The sequence below is a fragment of the Camelus dromedarius genome, chromosome 28, assembly GCF_036321535.1.
Source record: "Camelus dromedarius isolate mCamDro1 chromosome 28, mCamDro1.pat, whole genome shotgun sequence".
NCBI classification, from domain to species: Eukaryota; Metazoa; Chordata; class Mammalia; order Artiodactyla; family Camelidae; genus Camelus; species Camelus dromedarius.
Window position 1 is genome coordinate 5,692,066 of NC_087463.1, and position 22,521 is coordinate 5,714,586.

The following is a 22,521-nucleotide window of genomic DNA, read 5'->3' on the forward strand; positions in this document are numbered from 1 at the left end:
CAAATTTTCTATTTCTTCTTGAGTCAGTTTTGGTAGTTTGTGTCTTGCTAAGAATTTATACAGCTCATCTAGGGTACCTAACTTGTTGGCATACAATTATTCATTTCTTTATAATCCACTTCCTTATTATCCTTTTTATTTATTTAAGGTTGGTGGTAATGTCCCCTCTTTCATTTCTGATTGTAGTAATTTCCATCTTCTCTTTTTTTCTTTGTCAAGCTAGTTAAAATTTGTCAATTTTGCTTTTTCCAAAGAACCAACTTTTAGTTTCATTGAATTTTATATTGTTTTTCTATTCTCTATTTAATCTATTTCCACCATAATCTTTATTTTTCCTTTCTTCTACTTGCTTTGGGTTTAATTCACTGCTATTTTTCTAGTTTCTTAAAGTGAAAGGTTAGGTTTTTGAGAACTCTCTTCTTTTTTTAACATAGGTATTTATATGTATAAATTTCGCTCTATGCACTGATACGGCTTCATCCTGTAAGTTTTGATGTGTTGTGGTTTTGTCTTCATTCATTTCAAAATACTTTCTAATTTCTCTTCTGGTTTCCTTTTTGGTCCATTGATTACTTAGGAGTGTGTTATTTAATTTCCACACATTTTCCAAATATTCTTCTGTTTCTGATTTCTAATTTTACTCCATCAAGATCAGAGAACCTACTGTGTATGTTTTCTATCCCTTTACTGATATTTTTATTAGTAAAAATGTTTTACTCATTTTATGGCCTAACATGGTCTATATTAGAGAAGGTTCCATGTGCTCTAGAAAAGAAGGTGTATTCTGCTCTTGTTGGGTGAAGATTTCCATAGACGTCCATTAGGTCTAGTTAGTTTGTCGTCTCCCATTTCCTTGATCTTCTATCTAGTTATTCTATCCATATTTTCAGTGGAGTATGGAAGTCTCCAATTATTATTATTGAATTGACTTTTGCTCCTTTCATTTTTGCCAACTTCTACTTCATATATTTTGGGGCTTTTTTGTTAGACATGTGTTTATAATTCTTATTATCTTCTTGGTAGATTGATCTGTTTATCATTATAATTGTCTTCCTTACTTGCTAGTAACAATTTTTGTCTCAGCAAAAGGTCTATTATGCTGATCTTAGTATAGTCATTTCAGCTTTTTTTGGTTTTGGTAACTGCGTAATATATCTTTCCATCTTTACAATCTATACATTTGAATATAAAGTGTGTCTCTTGTAGACAAGATATAGTTGTATAATTTTTAAAAATCCATTTTGTTAATTTCTGTCTTTAACTGAAGTGTGTAGTCCATTTACATTTAATGTAGTTACTGATAAGGTAGGATTTATGCCTAACATTTTGCCATTTGTTTTCTATATGTCGTATCTTTTCTGTTTTTCTATTATTTTGTTACTGCCATCTTTTGTCTTACATAGATATTTCCTGCTGTATCATTTTAATTCTTCTGTCATTGTTTTCTATATGTCTTTATTTATTTTCTGAGTAGTTGCCCTGGACATTACAACTAAGATCTTAACTTATAATGATCTAGTTTGGATTAAAACCAACTTAATTACAATAGTATCCAAAAGCCTGGCTCTTATGTACCTCCTCTGTGCTGTTTTTGTGATACAAATCACATCTTTATACATTGTATGCCCATCAACAGAGACTTACAATTGTTTTATGAAAAGTTCTTTTTTACATCAGAAGGAGAAAAAGAGAATTACCAAAAATACATTTATACTGTCTGTTATTTTTACCTATGTAATTACCTTTATCAGCGGTCTTTATTTCTTCATATGGACTTGAGATACTAGTGTCCTTTCTAGTGTCCTTTTATATCAGCCTTAATGATTCATTTTAATGTTTCTTACAAGAAATATTAAAATATTAAAAGGCTTACAGGGCAGGTCTGTTAGCAATGAATTTTTTCAGTTTTTATTTATCTGCGAATGTCTTAATTTCTCCTTCATTTTAGAAGAATAGCTTTGCTGAATATAGAATTCTTGATTGACAATCTTTCTTCCAGCACTTTCAATATGTCATTCCACTGCCTTCTGGCCTCCATGGTTTCTGAAATAAGGTGTTAATTCTTTTGAGGATTTTTGTATATAATGACTTGATCTTCTCTTGCTGCTTTCAAGAGTCTACAAAATTACTCTTTGACTTTGAATATTTTATTAAATATTTGGGTGTAGATGTTTTTGGGTTTCTCCTACTGGAAGACTGTTGAACTTCTTGGATGTGTCTATTACTGGTTTTCATCAAATTTGGGAAGTTTTCAGCCTTTCTCTCTCCTCCCCTTCTGGAACTCCCATTATGCATATGGTGGTGTACTTGATGGTGTCCCACAGGTCTCTGAGGCTATGTTCATTTTTCACCTTTCTGATTTCTTTCTGTTCCTCAGGCTGAATAATCTCAGCTGACTTGCCTTCAAGTTTCCCAATTCTTTCTTCTGACTGCTCCAATCTGCTGCTGAGCCCATCTAGCAAATTTTTTGTTTCCATTATTCTACTTCTCAACCTCAGAATTTCTAGTTGTTTCTTTTTTACAATTTCCTCTTGATATTCTGTTTGATGAGATTGTTCTCATACTTCCCACACTTTCCTTTAGTTCTTTATACATGGTTTTCTTCTGTTCCTTGATTATACTTAAGGTGATTTTAAATCTTTGTCTAGTAAGTCCAATGTCTGGGCTTCCTCAGGGACAGTTTCTTTTGACTTCTTTATTTCCCTTGTTTCATCCTTTCTGTTTCTTTGATGTCTCATAATTCTTTGTTAAAAACTGGGTGTCATAAATAATGTGGCAACTCTGGAAATCAGATTCTTTCCTCTCCCCCAGGATTTGTTGTTGCTGGCTTATTTTTGTTTAATGGTTTTCCTGAAATAATTCTGGGAAGTCTGTATTCTTTTGTAATTTGTAGCTGCTAAAATCTCTGCTTAGCTAGCTTAGTGGTTAGCTAATGGTTAACCAGATATTTCTTTAGATGCCTGGAATCAATAGGACTCTCAGCATTGGTCAAGGAGATCTGTGTGTGTGCTGGAGCATCTTCAACACTCACTCAGGCAATTTTCAACTCTACCTAGCCTTAAATTACTGCTTGAACAGAGATTCAAATTCAGCCAGAGGTGAGAACTCAGGAGATTCTTGGTTATTTTTTGAGCATGCACACTGTCCTGCGTTTGTGCCAACCTGACACCTGCATGAAGTATTCTAGATTCACAAGACTGTGCACAAGCCTTTCAAAGCCCCTTCTGAAACTCAGTCTTCCAGTTTTCCTTTTAAGCTTTTTGATTAGCCTCTTATTTTCCTCAACTGTTATTCACCACCTCAGGCACATTTTTTTCCAGTGTTCTCATTGCTTTTATGGAGGAGAGAATTTAAGGAGGTCCTCCATTCACCATTTCTACTGACATCCTCAAGACATTCAAGTTTTGATGCAGTGATGAGGTTAGAGAAATCCATAGCCCATCGGTGTACAACAGAAGTAGAATATGAGCCACACATGTAAGTTTAAATTTCTATTAACCACATTTTAAAAAGTAAAAAGAAGCAGGTGAAATTAATTTTAATAATACATTTTGCTTAACTTAATATATATATGAATATACGTGATATTATTTTAGTATTTAATCAATATAAAGTATCATGGTGATATTTTACACATTCTTTTTTTAAACACTAAGTCTTCAGATCTACTTAGAGCACATCTCAATTCAGATCAGCCACATTTTAAGTGCCAAGAGCCACATGTCCCACTGACTACTGTACGGGAGGGCACAGTTTCAGAGCGAGGAGTCATGACCAAGGGGTCCATAGGTAGAACTGAGGAGGGTGAAGGATGAAGAAAATAATTGATCTTTATTTTCACTAACCTCCAATGAACGTTAGCGTTTAATTATAAATATAGGCAATAAGCAACAGCTATATTAGTAGAACCTGAGATTTTTGTCATTGTAACAGATTGGGTTCCCCTGGAAAGCTGGCTCTGAGATGGAGATTTGCATGTAAGAAACTGGCTTAAAATTGTAAAGGGTATGTCCTTGGGGTCAATACTTGTACAGACGTAAAAGCAGCAGGATGGGGCAGAAGAAGTTGGGCTGTGACACAGTCAGAGTAAAGCCCTCAGATGCCCCTTTGGTGACTTCTGGAGCTGGAATGGCCCTACAAAGTCCTGAGTTGGGGTGGCAGCTCCCACAGATTCACTCATCACTACTTGGAAATTATAATTTGTATTGGATCTGCTGCCCCTGTATTGATATCAGTTTTTTTTTTAATATTGTGATCACTGCTTTTCAATATAATTGGTTTTCATGGCAATCCTATTTATTGTGTTCATTTACAAACATTCTGGAAAGAAGTCCACAGTCTTGCCGAAGTGCCAAAGGGATCCGTGGCACAAAAGGCTCAGATCCCTGCTATGAAGAATGTGCGGTAGTCCTGGGAGGAGCAGGGCGTGGGGGTGCCCTCGACAGCGTTAGACTGTGGACGTTTATCTTAAGATCCTTCTTTATCAAAAAATTTGACCGTCTTCCCCACCCCCAAATGCCCCTGCTCTCAAGAAGCGAAACGATATGATATTTTGTCATGGCTTCTCCTGAAAGGATCTCCGGTCATCCAACGAAGAAAGCCACATCGTGAAGATTGAGAAACCCAATGAAAAGGGAAGAAGGAGAGAGAGTGAGGCAGCCCCTCGGAGCTCCGCAGGCCGGCGGGGCATCAACATCTTTCAGGCTGTGGGCTACCTCACAGGCGAGATGAAGGAGTTCCAGAACTGGCTGAAAGGTAGGCAGATGCCCAGGGAAGAGGCAGCCAGGCCAGGCCAGGGAGGGACCACAGAAGCTGCTCCCTCCGGCTTGGACCACAGAAGCTGCTCCCTCACTCACTCATGGGAAAGGCCCCCACATTTGAGGGACTCCAGCCCTGAGTTGGCTCCGGGTGGGCATAATGTATTCCTACTGACTGAATTCCCGTGGTTTGGGGATTAAATGCACTTCACTGATTTTACTTCTTTACAAATTCTTTACTCCTATGTGGAGCAGATATAGGACAACCACATTAGCCATCATACGAGCCACTTTTCAAACAAGCCAAATGGCCATTCCTTCCCTCATTCCACAGCCATTTTTTTACGCGCCAAGAAAATATTGGCACCACCCTGCCCAGGGTTCCAAGTTCTCTCCTTTTAACATCATTCTTCTGTTGGTTTTCCAAAACCAAAGGTGGCAACAAATACCCCTACCCTCCCTGCCCGCACCGGGCCCCCACCTTTAGAGGCTGTCCTGGAAACCGAGCCAGAGAATGAGTAAGACAGAACGTATGTCAGTATGTAACCCAATGCTGATTTCACAGCTGGGCTAAAATCGTTTCTTTCCCGGCTTTTTTTCCTTCAGACTACTTTCTGTTGCTGCTCAGATACCAGCCCTCCACTGAGTCATGCAGCACTACACAAAAACACTCTCCACCCCTCCCCACCCCTGCCCTTGGACCAGTGCATTTCCCTTGGAATGTTCCTGGGGCTTCCTCGCCAGCCCAGCCGATGGCTGGAACAATGTTAAATTGGTCTCAGCGTGGTGCCTCAGTCTACATGGCAAAACTAACACCCACCGTGGACCGATTGCCAGGCTACTCAGAGACTTGGGCTGGGCGCCAGGCTGAATGAGGGGAACCGTCCTGGCTGGCGCATCCCAGTCTTCCTTGGTTGCCACGCCAACCAGTGGTCCAGCAGGGAAGCACAGGCTGGCCCCTGCTGATGACTCTGCCTGTCTGTTTCAGATAAGCCCCTGGCCCTGCAGTTCACAGACTGGGTTCTGCGGGGCAGCGCTCAGGTGATGTTCGCCAACAACCCTCTCAGCGGGCTCATCATCTTCATAGGGCTCCTGATCCAGAATCCCTGGTGGGCGATCTCCGGGGGCCTGGGGACAGTGATGTCAACTGTAAGTGCCCTCATCTTGAGCCAGGACAGGTGGGTTCCTCTCTCTGGGTGTCTGGGGGTCTTGGGGTAGACAAGGTGGAGAAGTGTTGACTTGGGTGATCAGCCAACCTTATCCCAGTATCAGCCAACCACAGTCTCCTGAGTATCAACTGTGGGCATGTCACTGGGGTTCTTTACTGAATTAAACTGCTCCTGTGCTCACAGCAAACAGTGCCAGGGTCCATTCGGCTGTAGAGTGTTCTGCAAACACTCCCCTGAAGGCAGGTGCTGAGGAACAGTCAAGCTGGTCTTCCTTCAGGGAGCCTACAGTCTAGCTGAGGGACATCAGACTAACAGGCAAGAAATGTCTCAGAATCGCCCAAGGCAACGTAGGCTGGAGAGCTCACAGAAGGCAGATTTCAGCCAGCGCTGGGAGGGCAGGTTAGGGAGGGCAGCCTTTGAGCTAGTAACACGGATGCAGGAGAAGGGGAGGGGAGAGGAGGAGAGGGCAGTGCAGGAGGTGGCCTGGGGGAGGGGAACACACAGGAGCACGGGATGCAGGGGGCAGGCCTCGGGGAGGGCCATCTCTGCCCCAGTGCCCACAAAGCCCAGTGACAACAATGGGCAGCTCCTTACAGACCTGGACCATTTCCTCAGACTTCGCCATGTGCAGTTCCAGTAGCGCCCAGGCTTCCCTAATGGCCGCCATCACCTGGAATGATTGCTAAGAAATGTCGTTTCTCCATCCCCCCACTCCCCCTCCCTCCCAGAGAGAGTCTGATTCAGTGGACCTGGGCATGGGGGTGCTTTTAACAAGATTCTCCTGGGTGCTTCTGATGATCAGAGAAGTTTGGGGAAGCCCATATCCTGAGCATTTTCCAATTCTGGAGTCACCAGCCCATTTTTAGATCATGAATTAATTGTCAACAGCATTTTTAAAAATTAAAAGAATAGAATAAAACAGATCAAAGTGATCCATATGTAACGAAGGTAAATATTATTTTGTTAAATTTTTGTTTCAATTATGTTGGGGTGTGTGTGTGAGAGAGAGACACACAAACAGAGAAACTAGGTCACACTATAAAATACATCATTTCCTTACCATGGGATACTGTCCAAAAGGTTGAAAAGCCCTGTCATGCCTTGTGACTCTTCCTGCCACTTCACAAGGCATTCAGTGAAAGTAAGAGGGTCCACATTTTGCTGGGTGCCAGAGCCAGTGGGTGGCCGGGCTTGGACTGGGACAGGTAGCCTCCATCTTCTAGGCTGAGGGTCAGTGCCCTCCCTGCACATGGACAGGGTAGAGAGCAGAGCCAGAGGTCTCCTGGTGGCCCCAGAGCCAGGGGAGCAATCCGAGTGGCTGTGTTGTAACCAACGCCACAATTCCTCCAGCCCCACATGACATTCCAGACCCACCAAGGTGCAGGCGTGGGTTGACTTATGTCCCGTGAGAAGTGAACTTGTCCCTCTGAGGTGGCCTTGGGGGACCACTCCATTTCTAGTCGGGAGGGCACTCCAGGTCAGATGGATGAGAGAGTGGGTTCTTTGCGGTGTAGGTCTGGTGGGTAAGAGGATAAATGGCTCCAGCCAGGATTTTGGCTCTGATTCAACCAGTGGTTTTGCGGTTCCTTGGTGCCACTTATCCACAGACTTATAGGCAGCTGGCAGAGAACTGGGCCTCTCTGCAGGAGCACTTCTCGTCTCGTCACTGCTTCATCACTGTTGGCCAAAACCCCCCTGAGGTGAGCTCTGTCCAGCCCACCTACAGGTTACCTTCGAGAAGCCCAGGCCCCTTCCTGCTCTGATGGTCTGATTCTGTGACTTTCCTCCTGACCATAATTCACTGGTAAACTTGCCAAGTCGTTCAAAGAGTTGCTACATGGACTTCTGTTTTACAAGGGAGACGCACACTATGCCTGCTTAATCTTTCCAAATATCCTGAGTAGCAATCTGAAACAGGGGTGCATTAGGTAAAAACCCAATCCCTCAGCTCGGCTTCCAAAGCCTTCTCTGATGAGCTTCACCCTGCCTGCCAGTCAGCATCACACTCTTCCCAATTGAGCACTTTTGCTTCTGCCTGTCTAATCCTACCCCTCCTTCAAATCCTTCCTCCTCCGGGGAGCCACCCCTGATTACCCCCAGTGCTCTCTGAACCCTCCTTTCTCACTTAAAAAACCACAGACCCTACCCCAATACTATATTGGATTTAATATTACTGCCTTCTGAGTCTTTTCTCCCCGGCTACGTTCTAAGCACATTCAGAGCAAGGAGTCCCTCTCCAGTGGTCCAGAGTCTAGCACAATGCCTAGAAAAGATTCCAGCTTCATTGCCGACAGGTCAGTACCATGTTCTACATCACAGGCTCAAAGCTCTAGGCGCCCTACACAGCATCCTTACACACACAGCCTCCCGAGGAGCCCCAGCTTCGCCACTGTCCCCAACGAACCACTGACGCAGCTGCATGTCCTGGTCATAACCTCCGAAATCCCCTCCCCCACTCCCCCTCCCCCTCCCCACCGCTCCTGCTTCCCCTCACCCCCACTCCCCACCCTTAACTCTACTACCCCACCCCCACTAGCCCGAGACTGCAATTTACAACCACAGCTTCAAGTTCAGCAACACTGATGCTCAATGTCCCGATGGAACATGATCCTAACAAAGGTCTTTGGGGCATTGAGGTTGAACCTAGCTGTATATTTTTGATGATCAGGGCAGGGGTGTAAAGTAACGGATTTCCTTTGACAGTCAAACCCGAAGCCATCAAAGTTTTGGTAAAGAAGAGTTCTGGGAGGGGACTCTCCACGGGGAAGGGCAGCTGTGGAGGCAGCCCTGAGATGTCCCCCTAATTTTATCTCCCCTGGGTCCCCTCATTTGATACCTGCATTTCCTACACACCCAACCACTGGGGATGAGGTCCTCCCCCAATATGAGTCAACGGTCTTTGCTCAGTTTGCCTAAAGCAGCTGGTATTAAAACCAACAAGTACTTAATTCCAACATGGTGCATAAATGGGAAAATATAAAAAATGCAAACACATTTTAAAATAATGATTTCCCAAAACACAGATCTCTCAGGTAATTTTTCTAGTCCCGAGGAGGTTCTGAACACCAATGGTCTTCCCTGCCGCCCCCGTTCCTCCTCAGCCCCCTGCCTGCTTCCAGCTGCCCCGTATCTTCCCAGCCTTAGAGCAGCCAAAGACCCAGCTGTCCTGTGTCCCATACAAATGTCCCCACCGACGTGCCCCGGGTTCAGCTTTTCTTGTTGGAAACTGTCTAGAGAGCCTATCCCACCGTCTCCCCTGCTCTCTCATCGAGCTGAGCTGATCTCCTGGTCACTGCAGAGCTGAAGGCCGCCCTGTTCAGACCTAAGCTGTAGCCTCTGCCGGGCGGGAGCCTCCTCTCCCTGGAGCTCCCTTCCTCCGTCACAGGGCACACTTCCAGAGGCCTCTGCCTGCAAGAACAGTCAGTGCCTGGTGGGATGTAACACGCACACACACCTGGTCAGCAACCGCTCACCTAGACCTTTGCGTGCACCGGACACTGTTGACTGTTGCTAACACTGATGCCAGACAAGTTGGGCCTCATGCAACTTCCAGTGGAGGGCAGGACAGACCACAGCACGCAAAGCTCATTCCCTCGCGGGGGTCTCGCAGTGTGGTTTTCCCAGTGCCGTCCCTCACCCCGTCCCTCTCTCCCCTCCCTCAGCAGAGCAATGGGCAAGGTCACGGACAGTGTTCGTGCAGATCAGGGAGAGAAGTTCAGGTGCACACAGGCAGCCCTGATGAAGCGGAAGGAGGCAACAGACTCCAGCTGGGACTCTACGGAGCCTCTGTGCCCTCCTGCCGGGCCGTGGGGAGAGGCGTGGGCATCGCGGCAGACTCCGCGCGTCCACTCCGGGGCAGGCGTCAGCGAGGAGCAGTGCCCCAACTCAGGCAGTCACGGTGTCACTTAGTAAAGTCAGAGCACACCCTCCCCCTCCTTTCCTCCCTCCCTTCCTCCTCCAGCCCTGTCTCTTTCACACACACACACACACCTTCCCGGTGCCACACCTCAGGTTTCTATCAGATTTCCCGATGTGTCTAACAATCTAGACCACCCCCTTGAGAAGCAAAGGAGAGCTTAGACACAGGCAAAGTGCATCATTTAATTCTGGATCAGCAAGGGTAATCGAAGCGTATGCATGTGTGTGTGTGTGTGTGTGCATGTGTGTGTGTGTGTGTGTGTGTGTGTGTGTGTGTGTGTGTGTGTGTGTGTGTGTGCGGGATCTAGAAAGGTTCCGGCAGCTGTGTGACCCCCCCCCAGCATTCACTGAGTACCAGGAGGAACGGGGCCAGGAGGCACCACCAAATTCTCTGTTTCCACCCCCAGGGCTGCGGTCGCCGCGGGCCTCCACGGGTACAACGGGATGCTGGTGGGGATGCTGACCGCTGTGTTCTCCGCCAAGTCTGACTATTACTGGTGGCTTCTGCTTCCTGTGACCCTCACGGCCATGTCCTGGTGAGGCACCTCCTCCTTTCTGCTCCCAGACCTTCCGGACCCCAAGGTGCTGTGTCTGACTGGAGGGGACGTGCGCTGTCATGGCGCCCGGTGTCCTCGCAGTCGGGCTGGCTTGTCTCGCAAGACACCCTGGGAGTCCATGCGTTCAGCTGCAACACAAGGGAGTCATTCTGAATTTGGAAAAATGGGGACCCTTTAAAGAGCAAAGACCACATGTTTGATTTTTTTTTTAATCTCTGTGGATAATCTCCTCTGAAGGGTAGGCTTAATGATCATGGCTGACATTTACTGAGTATTTCCTACAAGCCAGACACAGTGCTAAGCAAGGCAGCCCCCAATTTACAGAGGAGAAGACTGAGGCACACAGAGGTTACATACTCGCCCCAGGTGCTGAACCCAGAGTCCGCACTCAACTCCAGGTGATGTGGGGCTCACCTCTCTTGTGGACTAACCAGGACCCCAGAGCTGAAACTCACTTGTGATAGAATCAGAGGGCTTTCTTGGAACAAAATGTCTGTATTTAAAACATAGGATCTTTGAACCAGAAGCGTCTTGCTGCGCCATCACCTCATTTTCACGCCATCGTCAAGAAGTCAAGATGAAGGGTATTAGCAACAAATCGGCCTTTTACACACAGGACCCTCGGTTCGCTGGCTCCTGCCCCAGATCTGCAGCACCCAAGGGTCTGCTCTCGTGCCCCCATCACGAGGTGTCCCCTTGGCCCCCAGCCCCCGAGGTCTACAATCTACACCCCCACTGATTCCTAACTTCTCCCTTTGGTTTCAAAGTCTGGAGTTACTAAAACCGGTTAGTTCAATTTCATTTAAGTGCTGTTCCATTACATTTTAGTAGTGCTTGCAAATAAATTACCACATTAAGCATTCTGGGCAATGTATGTTTCTCCTTAGGGGCTCTCCCTTAATCTCCCAGGACAAAAAGTGATGGCAGGCATTTCTGTGGGGATTTCCTTACTGCCCCCACGTGCCAGGCCCGAGGAGGAGGAGGAGAATTTGCCTTCATGTGCGTACATTGGGTTTATAACGATGTGGAGAAGCCCCCCAGCACAGCCCCTCGGCCAAGGCACACAGCGGGGCGGTGGGTCTGTAGTGCCCACCCTCACCCTCACCTCCCAATTTAAAAGACAAAAAAGCCCACTGTGCCCTACACTGGAGGAGCTCTGTGCACTACACTGTGGGGCTCCACTAATCCACTCATGCGGTCCTGGAAATCCAATCTACAGGGTACGTACTAGCAGAGCCAGAATTATCCAGCAAACAAACATTTGCTTAGCGCCTGCTCCAGGCAGAGACTTCCAGATGCCGAGGAAAGTTGGGAGCAAGAGAAGGTCTCCAACCTCTTGGAGCTTACATTCTTCTTGGCAAAGAGAGACAATCACAACTTGTTCTTTAATAAGATCATTTCAAGATGCTACACACACATCGCAAACAAACGTACGGTTACAGGGGGCAGAGGAAAGGGAGTGGGAAGGGATAAATTGGGAGTTCAAGATTTGCAAATATTTAACTACTATATGTGAACTAGATTAGAAAAACAAGTTTCTTCTGTATAGCACAGGGAACTACATTCAATATCTGATAGTAACCTTTAATGAAAAGAAGATGAAAAATGAATCTGTGTGTGTATATGTGTGACTGAAACATTATGCTGTACACCGGAAACTGACACATTGTAACCGACTATATGCTTCAACAAAAATAAATAAACAAACAGCATTTGAAATAGACTGCAAAAAAAAAAAAAAAGATGTGAGAAGTGCTTTGAGGAAAGCAAAACAGGGCAGATGAGACAGAGAGTGATTCCAGATGTGGGTGGTCAGGAAAAGCCATTTTGCAGAGGGGACATTCAAACTGTCACCTAAAGGGTGAGATGGTACCTGCCACGCCTAGATCTGGGTGAGGTCTGTTGCAGGCAGAAGCAACAGCACGTGCAAAGACCCCACTGGAGGAGTAGGATGTGTTTGAGAAACAAGACCAGTGGGGCTGAAGCCCAGTGAATGAAGGAGACAGGGCAGGAGGTGAGGACAGAAGTGGATGAAGGTCAAGTCCCCACACCTTGTAGATCCAGGAAGCCTTTTCCTGTTTATTACAACTGTGATGGGAAGCAGTTAAAGGGTTTTAAATTTCAACAAATCACTCTGCTTGCAGTGTGGAGAATAGATTTTAGCTGGAGCAGGAATGGATGCTGGAAGCCTAGTTAGGAGTCTGATGCAAAACCCACAGAGGGACGGGACTGGCTTGGACTAGGGTGATGTCCATGAAGGTGATGAGAAGTGTTTGGGCTTGGGGTCTGTGTTAAGGAAGGGAAAGGCAGCAGGACTTCCTGGGAGGCGGTGCAGTAGGAGCAGAGGAAAGGAAAGAAGATTCAGGACACTCCTCTCATTTGCCTCAGCACCTGGGTTGATGGAGACTGAAAGAGATACTGGTTGGTGGTGGGAGAATGGATGCAAGTCAACAGTTCTGCTGGGACGTATTAAACTTTAGGTTTCCAACTAGAGATGTTGAGAAGGCAGGTGGATGTGCAAATCTGGAACTTTGGGATATGGTCAAAATTTGGAAGATGGAAGCATACAGAAGATATTTCATCAGTAGAATGAAAGGCTATCACCCAGAAGGAGAAGGCCCAAGACAGAGCCGTGTGATGTTCCAACATTCAAATACCTGGCAGAAGAGGGGAAGGACCATGGAGGGGGCTTGAGAAAGAAGAGCTAAACTAAGTGCAGAGTCGGAGTAGCCCTGACAGAAAGGGTTTCAATCTAGTCTGAGGATCCAGCTGTCGGATGAAAGGAGCAGAGAGTGACCGTGCACTTTGCAAGGTGGAGGTCATTGGCGAACTGGACAAGAGCTGTTTCTGTGGCATTAGGAGAACATACGCCTGATGGGGGTGGGTTTGGGAAAGAATAGGGGTAGGAAGATGGGAGATAGCAAAGACAGACTCGTTTTGAGGAGTTTGGCCATGAAAGGGGGCAGAGCAATGGAGCAAAGTTGGAGCAGAAATCAGGTTAATGGGGAAGGATTTTTAAGGTAGAAGGTACTAGAGCACATTGCATATTTGTGAGAATGAGCCAGAGGAAAAGGAGAGACTGAAGCTGCAGGAGAAAGGACAGAACTGCAGGAATGAAGTGTTTGAGATGGACTGGATTCCAAAGTTCAAAGAAAAGAATTGGCCTGAAGAATTGCGGACACTTCCATTCCATGAAAAAGGCAAAGAATAAAGCAGAATATGAATCTCATGGTTAAACAGACGAAGCATTTCTCATCTCATCATTTCTATTTTCTTAATGAAGTAAAGGAAGGTGGTTAGCTGAAACTACAGGGAAGCAGAGAGTGAAGATTTGAGGACAAAAGAGAAAATGTGAGATAGTTGTCTGAGCGAGCTGGAGAGTTCATTTGCTAGGGATGTGTGGCAGGGTTTTCAAGCACTCTTAAATGCCCATTTGAGAGTCGTTGTCCTTAATTATAAGTAAACCAATCAACCAGACCATGTAAGTTCACGTATGGTCTGGCAGCTCACTGCGTGTGGGAGACACAGGGTACTAGGTGCCAGGTGGCTGGTGCCGTCAAAGGAAACTGAGGCTAAGGAAGGTTAATTACCTAACGTTGCTCACTCAGCCTGTAAGTCAGTGTAGGAGTTAGAATTTGTGTTCATCCCAGCTCCATCTTTCTCCAAAATCCATGCTCTCTCCAAAGAAGAGACCAAGAGGACAGAGGATACAATGAACTGAAGGTTTCATTTTCACACGGCGGTTCCCAGAGTAGCTCAACATACTTCAGCCGAGTTCAAGCCCGCATGTTTCCCGTGTGCCAGAGCAGCCTCCTCCTGGAAGCTTATCTAAAATATACATTCTGAATGCTATCACAGCCCAGGATACATCATGACGTACAGCATAATGATCCAAAGGCAACACATGACATGTTTGTAAAGATTAGATTCTGTTCAGTCTTCTTGGTTTAAGAAACAAGGAAATGTGTAAATTCTTTTATAAAGTTTTTCTATTGAAAACAAGTTACCATGCTTTTAAATTTTGTTTCCCAAAGATGGAGACTTATACTGAACACCTTATTTCCAGTTCCAGATCAGCAGACCACTAGTCTCAGGGAGCCAGGAGTGGCTGTGCCAAGGAAAGGGGACACGGAGTGGTACAGTGACCAGAGCTGAAGAGACAATATCGACTTAAGGATGATCACAACGATTAATCCTTTGTCTCTTCCATCTTCCAGCCCCGTCATTTCCAGTGCCTTGAGTTCCATCTTCAGCAAGTGGGACCTCCCGGTCTTCACACTGCCCTTCAACATCGCCGTGACCCTGTACCTGGCGGCCACGGGCCACTACAACCTCTTCTTCCCCATGACACTGGTGGAGCCCATGTCTTCAGTGCCCAACATCACCTGGACAGAGATTGAGATGCCCTTGGTAAGTCACCAATGGCAGGTGTGTGGGGCCCTGATCTCAGCGCAGAACTCCTCGCTTACCAGTCTGTGCATGACCCAGGCTCTCAGCATCTCTAGATGCATCTCCACAGACGATGGGTCATAGCAGAGAAGAGAACAGGACGGGGTCGCTGCCACCTCCATATGTTCTTTCAGTAAACTCTTACTTGACACCTTATGTGTGTCAGGCACTTTATCCGACACTGGGAACTCTCGGAGAATAACACAACATCCCTGCCTTTGTGACGCTTGCACTCTGCCCAGAGCAACAGATAATAAACAAGTGTACAGATGAGGACTAAGTTGACGATACAGAACGGTGGGACTGAGGGAGAAATATTAAATTAGATGGATTGTTGTGTAAAAGGGGCAAGACACTGAAATAATGGTTAAAATCAAGGTTTTCAAGATATCAGTAGAAGATGGGGGTAAATTTTTGTGTGTTTCCCATAGCAGTGGTTCTTAAGTAGGGGTGATTCTGCCCTCCTGGGGAGAGCAAATGTCTGCAGAAATGTCTTAACTGTCAAAACTGGGGAGCAGGTGTACCACTGGCACCTCGTGGGTAGATGCCAGGGAAGCTGCTAAGCATCTTGCAGTGCACAGGTCAGCTCCCCTGCCCCCCACCCCACAGCAAAGAACCAACCAGCCCCAAATGTCAATAATGCCAAAGGTGAGGAACCCTGCTGTAGATCCTATAATCACATGTGTACACATTCTTTTATTCTACCCATCTAGAGGTGTCTAGAGACGTCAGAGATAGAGGGATATAATAAAAATCTAACATAAGATTACATATAGAAAACTGTAAAATTTTGACCTTAACGAACGTAGAGATAGCTAACAGCTTACACTGAAGCAAGTTTATTATGTTTTACTGTTTCAAGCCCTTAACTTCCAAGCTCGTTTAACCCTCATCATAACCCAATACTGTAAGTACTGTCATCACCCCATTTTACAGATGACAAAACTAAAGCACAGAGACGGTTAGTTGCACAAGGTCAAACTATAGCTAATGCCTCAGATATTATCCATGTGATCTGACTTCCACGCCCTCTCTGCCCAGCCTGGTCCTTCATCTAGATGTGTTTGAACCTCTGTGTGGCCCTGGTGCCGGGCGCTCAGCTCAGGGGCCACCGCTCCCAGGTGGGGTGGTAGCTCGGGTCCTGCAGGGTGAGCCCCACCCTGAGCCTGAACCAAATGGACAAGGAAAGGCTCCCCTGCCCCTAGTGGCAAACGCTGCTGCCCACAATATCAAACCTTTTTAAAGTTTTTGTCTTTTTGAGTTTTATCTGGGGCTGGGGTTGGGGCTGGAGTGGGATCAGAGGCAGAGCTAGGTCCTAAATCCAAGAAAATGGAAGAGACAGAGCCCTGCACTTAGGGGAAAGCCCATCTTCTCAAATGGAAAACTGCGGGGGTCAGAGCAGGGGCAAAACTAACTTTGAATCATCAACAATCAGCCATCTGGCGACTGGGTACATGCCTCAGGGGCACAACCCGCTGTCCCCGAGCCCCGCCTGCAAGGCATGGTCCGAATGACAGCTGCAGGGACCTGTGGCGCTGCCAGAGAGGCTTACGGAGCCCCCCACCCGCCCTGCAGGGGGCGCTACTGTACCATCCTGCACTGAGGGGACCAGAGTGGAGAGAGCCACACAGAGGAGATGCCTCTTGTTCATCTTCAAAACAGTTAAAAACTGGTCGGAGCCACATCCACGTACCCTGAGGCCCACGCTCACCTTCTGAGCGCCCCTCCACCACCACCACTCTGACCACAGGCTCCTCTTCTGCACCATCCAGATCTGAGTTTGGAAGAATCAAAGCCAAAGCCATTTTCCTCTTTCTCTTTAAAACAATGGGGGGGGGGTGACTTCTTTTTTGTTTAACCAGCTTGTTGTTGTTACGCAAGGATGATCTGGAGCACGTAGGAGGTCAGTGCTTAGTAAATTTCCACCACACACCTGACCGCACCGCGGTGCTGGCTGTGGCCTGGAGAGCAGTGTGGAGGAGCCGGGGCCACCATTCGTTCACCGGGCCAAGTTTTAGATCCTGGCGGAGCTTCATTCTAATCCCAGGCTCCCCTCCAAGGCAGCTTGCTCCCTCATTCCTCTCATTCTTGCCTGCTTGGGCTTTAAACCTGGGTTCCGTTCCCAGACGGGAAGGCGGGAGTCAGATTCCCCGCAGCATCCTGCACTCCCCAGCAGTGGGGAGTCACGGAATATTCACTGGGTAGATTTCCAGCCTGTCCCCACCCTGCAGCTGAGTTCCCTGGACTGGTGCAAAGTGGGTTTTCAGGGTCTCTTTAAAAAAATCGGGGTCCCCACCCTGTCATTCCCTGCAGAAGTCTGAAGGCTCTGGCCCAAACAGTGCTTGGTGATTAAAAGGCCACCCATTCAGAGATAAGAATGGACATAGCTGAAAAGCTCTCTGGTTCTCCTCAAACACTATTCTCTGAAGAAATCAGACTGACTCCAGAATTAAATCAAGTTGTGAAAAAGTACAAAAGTTCTTCAAAGGGAGAAATTCAGTTAACTCCAAACACCTACAGTAGATTATCTGTAACTAAGCCATTGGTCCCAAACTCTGCTGTCCATCAGTCACCTGAGGCCCCTGAGGTCCTGCCCTACCCATCATAGCAGTTAAAACAGAAGGTCTGGGGAGGGGGCCAGGCGTAAATACGTTTTTAAAAAGATCTTTAGGTGATGCCAGTGTACTAAAAGTTTGGAAACCACTGAGCTAATCAATAAATATGTATTAAGCACCAATTTTGTGCCCATCGTAAAAGAGCCCTGTCCCCTAAGAGGTCATGTGACCTGATCGTGGAGAAAGGAGTTTGCAGAATTTTAAAGCTGGAAGATGGTCCACTAGGGCAGCCTCCTTATGTCACAGAGGAGGCCACCAGAACCCAGGCTGAGGAAGCGACATGCCCGTGGTCACACCATGGGCAGAGCCTGGGAAAGCTGGTGCTCTCAGCTCCCAGGCCAGCGTTCTCCCCACCCTGCCAGTCCCCCTCCTTTCTTTTGTGCCCACAGAGAGCTCTGCCAAAGTGAGGACGACTCAGTTTGGGCAGAAAAAAGGCTGACATTACTGCCAAATTGATCTCTCCAATCCAGTGCCCTCGGGCCCAGGGACATGGGGCTCTGTGCTGCTCTCCACATGTTGTAACTCGTACCACCTTTCTGCAGTGCTAAGTGCTCCTTGCAAGCAGGGGAAGTGGCTTCTCCTCCTCTCCAGGCCCCGCCATCCCCGGGGTAACACTGGGTGTGCAGCAGCCGACAGACTAGGGGACTAACTCAGAGGTGCTATCTCATGAGCTTGGTGACCTGTGGTCAAATCGTTTAGAAGAATGGCTTAGAAGATTGTCAAAATTCCTGGACTATTTCTAGGATTTCAGATGATTTTTCAGAGGAAATCTGGTACCCTGAAATCCCCAATGGCAGTTCAGAGACTTGCCCTCTGGTCTCCTCCAAGCGAAAGTCATGCGTCCCCTAAAAGCACCCGGTGCCCGGCCTCTGTGTTAGGGGACCCTGTCCGGCTTTGCATGGGGGATGCTCAGATGCCTGCCAGGTGGTGGAGTGAGGAGCTATTTGTTCCAGATCGTGCCCTCCCACGTTCGCCCACACGCTGGGGGGCACAGCCATCCTCCCGTTTCACCTCGTTACCCACCCCGGCCCCCAGGAATGGCTCAGTCCCGGCCCCAGGGCCTGGTCCCTGCAGTCCACCCTCCAGTGACCTAGATTCTGTTGACTTTGCAGCTGCTGCAAGCCATCCCTATCGGGGTCGGGCAGGTGTACGGCTGCGACAATCCCTGGACAGGCGGCATGTTCCTGGTGGCTCTGTTCATCTCCTCGCCACTCATCTGCTTGCATGCAGCCATTGGCTCAATCGTGGGGATCCTGGCAGGTAGGACCCCGTCTTTGCAGGGATCGCTTTCCTGAGTTCATTTCTCCCCAGCACGCAAATAACATTCTAGACTTCCCTTCACTGCTTTTTTTTTAACTCTGTAAGGGCTAGGGTTTTTTTTTCCTTTCTCAAGTCTCCAAACGGAGCAATTGCTATAGTAGGATGGGTGGAGAGATGCGAAGGGACTGCGAAGAGTTGGCCTGCAAACTGAGCCCCTGGGAGCTGAGGGAGGGGAGGAGGGTCACCCAGTGAGGCTGGGGGACAGTTGTAGATGAAGCAGGGGTAGACCACCCAGCACTTTGAAAATTTGAGTCGGCTTAAAGGGAAAATGTGCTCAGAAATTGGATCGCCATTTGAAAAATGTGATTTAGTATTTCTACATATGTGTATGTGTATATACACACATTTATGTACATATTTGCAGATAGTAGAGTCAGAAATTCATATTGGGTGCTCTGGGAGTCGGAGCCTGCTGACTTATCCCAAAATTTTTCAAGAACTTTTAGTAAGCACGACTTTTAAAAAAAAATGTACTTGCAAATAATTTCAAATGTATGAAAAATTATAACAATAGTACAAGTACACACCCATAAATTCTTTACCCAGATTCACCAATTGCTCACACCCTTTGCCGCCTGGTTTCTCTGTCTGCGTATCTCTACATGTGGACATACATTTGAAGCAGAACTTTTTAAATTGAAATCGTTCTTGCTAAAATGCGGCTGCTCTGACCAGAGGAGTCGGGAGGACCTGGAGTCCCACCTCCTTGGCCTCCCCTCACCCTGGAAATCGTCACACTTCTGAATGAAACCTTTGAAAAGCAATGGAAACCACTGCCCGCCTCCCATTGTTGGTTTCCTAAGGTCAGATGCCATTCGTCGAGGCTCCTCTGATGAGTAGGGGTAGGGGGTGTGGGAGAAAGAGAGGAGTGGGGCCACCTGAGACCTGGTGCTAGCCGTGGGGTGGCCTTTGTGCTATGACCCAGAATCAGCCAGAAAGACTTCCCCTTGTCCCACAGCCCTGGCGGTGGCCACGCCCTTCGAGACGATCTACCTGGGCCTCTCCAGCTACAACTGCGTCCTCTCCTGCATCGCCATCGGAGGCATGTTCTACGCCCTCACCTGGCAGACCCACCTGCTGGCCCTCGTCTGCGGTGCGTACCTGGGAAAGCTGGCAGCCAAGTCGCTCCACTGTCCCTTGATCTGCCCCACTGCCTGGGCTGTGTGACGCCCAGTCGTCAGTACCAAGCAGTAGTGATGGAAGGACCGGTGGCTGGGGTCCTGTCACGGCAGGGTCCTTCCCTGCTGGAGGTGGGGTTTCTCTCCGCACTTTCAGGATGGGATTTGGATAGGCAAGGAGGTGGGAAAGGTGTTCTGGACAGACAAACAGAACAAAGGTGCGGGGGCAGGAGCTTGTCCTGAGGCACCAGGGGTGTGGATGGGCTCCCCTAACCGTCCCGGGGCTCTCACCCTGTGGGGGAGCCCAGATGCCTGGCTCAGGGACCCAGTAAGGCCCAGCCATGGTAGGACTTGGTGAGGGTCCAACAGCATCACAGCTCAGAATCTTGGACAGGAGAGACCTTACCCAGGGCTCACATAGTCTGACCACTCACCCTCCAGACAGATAATCACCCAGCCATCCAGCCTGTGCCAGACCATCTCCAAGGTCGGTGTGGGCAAGTGAAAGGTGCTGGTCACCCCCGACTCTATGCAAGGCCACCATGGCAGTGAGGGGGGTGGTAAGGGGAGAGTTAAGCTTTAATTCTATCTACAGAGAACACACAGTCTGGTGGGAAATGGGTCACACCTACCTGCAAAGATAAAGAATAACGTCAGGCAAATATGCCAGATGTCAGGGGGCAGTGCCAACACTGAGGCTGCCAGAGGCAGGGCGGCCCTGCTCTTGGGGGTGAGGGTGGCCCAGGAAGCTGACCCTCCATGGCCCTTTTCCTCCACAGCCCTGTTCTGTGCCTACATGGGAGCAGCCCTCACCAACATAATGGCAGTGGTAAGTCTGGAGTCTCCGGACACTCCCCGAAAGAGCCCCTCCCCAGCCAGGGCTTCAGCACATTTGGAGTCTTGTGGGAGAATCCTGAGCAGGTTCTGGGGGCTAATAGTCCCCACAATGCCTTTGTCAAGGTTTATCCAGCATTTGTCCAGCGAAGGACTGGCAACTGCAAACATGTGTCTCTGAGGCGTGTGTGTGCACGTGTGTGAAAGAGAGAGTGATGTGACCCGAAGTGGGGAACGTAGATGGACAGATGGAGGTACCTGTGTTTGGCCAGATGTGGGAGAGCATCCCTGGGGGGTTTTCAGCCCTGTCCTTAAAGGATTTTGATGGCGCCCAAAGGTACCAACATCTCGCATTCCTAGACCAACCACTCTGACATTAAAAATCCAGAAACCAATGCCGTCACTAGCACATCCTTCTCCCTCAGTGTCCCTGGAACCTGGGAACGTTTTCAGACCCCAGTGTTTTTGTTTTCAGCTTGGTGTGCCACCAGGCACCTGGCCCTTCTGCCTCTCCTCCCTCACCTTCCTGCTCCTGACGACCAACAACCCCGCCATCTACAGGCTCCCACTCAGCAAAGTCACCTACCCAGAGGCCAACCGCATCTACTACCTGACAGTGAAAAGCAGTGAAGAGGACAAGTCCCCCAGCGGTGACTAGCCAAGTCACAGGCAGAAGTGCTCTCTGCCTGGGCCGGGGTCTGCGCCCTGTGGTGTCAGCTTTGGGCCAATCAGCTACAGCGCTCACTGGCTTTGCTTCTTTTTGCACCTGTGTGGAACCAGACACACCTGTAACCCCCTTTCCCTGACACTGATTTTCTCTCTCTGCGCAAATCGCCTTAACTACCCACTGTGCATCGTTCCAGGAAGTTGGTGGTGAGCTTGCTGGAGGGAGAAGTTAGGCACGTGTTTTCAATGTCATTGACAAAACAGAAACATTCTTCGTATTTAGTCTTTTGGAAAGGTGATTGAGAGATGATCTTCTTGGCACGTTTAACTAAATAATAGATTCTGTAAAATTGAACTTGCCGAGTGGTTCCTGAGTGGGTGAAAACTCGGGGCGCCACCGTGCACAGAGCTGATGGCTGATGGGCACATACAGCTTTACATAAAAGAGGGGACTTTCACACGGGTCATTTTAAAGTCAAAACAGGGACAGCTAGGTCACTGAAAGTGTCTAAACAGGGCGTCTTGAACATCCAGGGGTCAGAGTAATGGGCAGGACGATATTCTATAGCAGGAAGAAATCGTTAAGTTAGAATCATACATGTGACTTGCATTATGAAAGACAAGCATTTCTCAGTGTACATCAAACTAGCGACTTTGAGCAGGGAATTCAGTTTAGGAAAGTACCTAAGTTCAGTATGTGAGAAGCTGGGAAAATCTGTTTCGTTTCCCTGTTTGCTTGTGGGTGTTGGAATCTTTATGAGACCTACGATACTTAAAACAAGTCTTTAGCCCTGAACAGAAGAACAGACAACTATCCATGAATTTCATAATTTGGCTTCCCAATTATCATCACTAGCTTACGTTCACTCTTCAAATATAGGTCAGGGGTCAGCAGTTTTCTGCAACATGTCAATAGTAAATATATATAGCAAATAGTAAACATTTTCGGAAGCTCTACAGTCTCCTCTGCAAGTACTCAACTCTGTCATCATAGTGCAAAACAACCTTCGACAACATGCAAATGAATGAGCGTAGTTGTATTCCAATAAGACTTTATTAAACAAGCAGCTAGAGTTGGCTGGTCCGTGATGATCAATCTGATAACATTTAGGAGCTGG

The 22,521-nt window shown here is 47.7% G+C and overlaps 1 protein-coding gene across 2 annotated transcripts in view; it reads left to right on the plus strand.

The window, feature by feature from the left end:
- Positions 1-21,758, plus strand: part of LOC105095239 (urea transporter 2) — a 401,376-nt gene extending 379,618 nt beyond the window's left edge. For both annotated transcript variants that reach the window (XM_031441999.2, XM_031441998.2), the window contains exons 5-12: positions 4,575-4,755; positions 5,746-5,935; positions 10,252-10,380; positions 14,619-14,811; positions 18,578-18,725; positions 19,744-19,878; positions 20,683-20,732; positions 21,213-21,758. In XM_031441999.2, coding sequence (XP_031297859.1) covers positions 4,575-4,755; positions 5,746-5,935; positions 10,252-10,380; positions 14,619-14,811; positions 18,578-18,725; positions 19,744-19,878; positions 20,683-20,732; positions 21,213-21,395 — 1,209 coding nt within the window. In that variant the 3' untranslated portion in view covers positions 21,396-21,758. The remainder of the gene's footprint in view (positions 1-4,574; positions 4,756-5,745; positions 5,936-10,251; positions 10,381-14,618; positions 14,812-18,577; positions 18,726-19,743; positions 19,879-20,682; positions 20,733-21,212) is intronic.
- Positions 21,759-22,521: the final 763 nt, after the last annotated feature.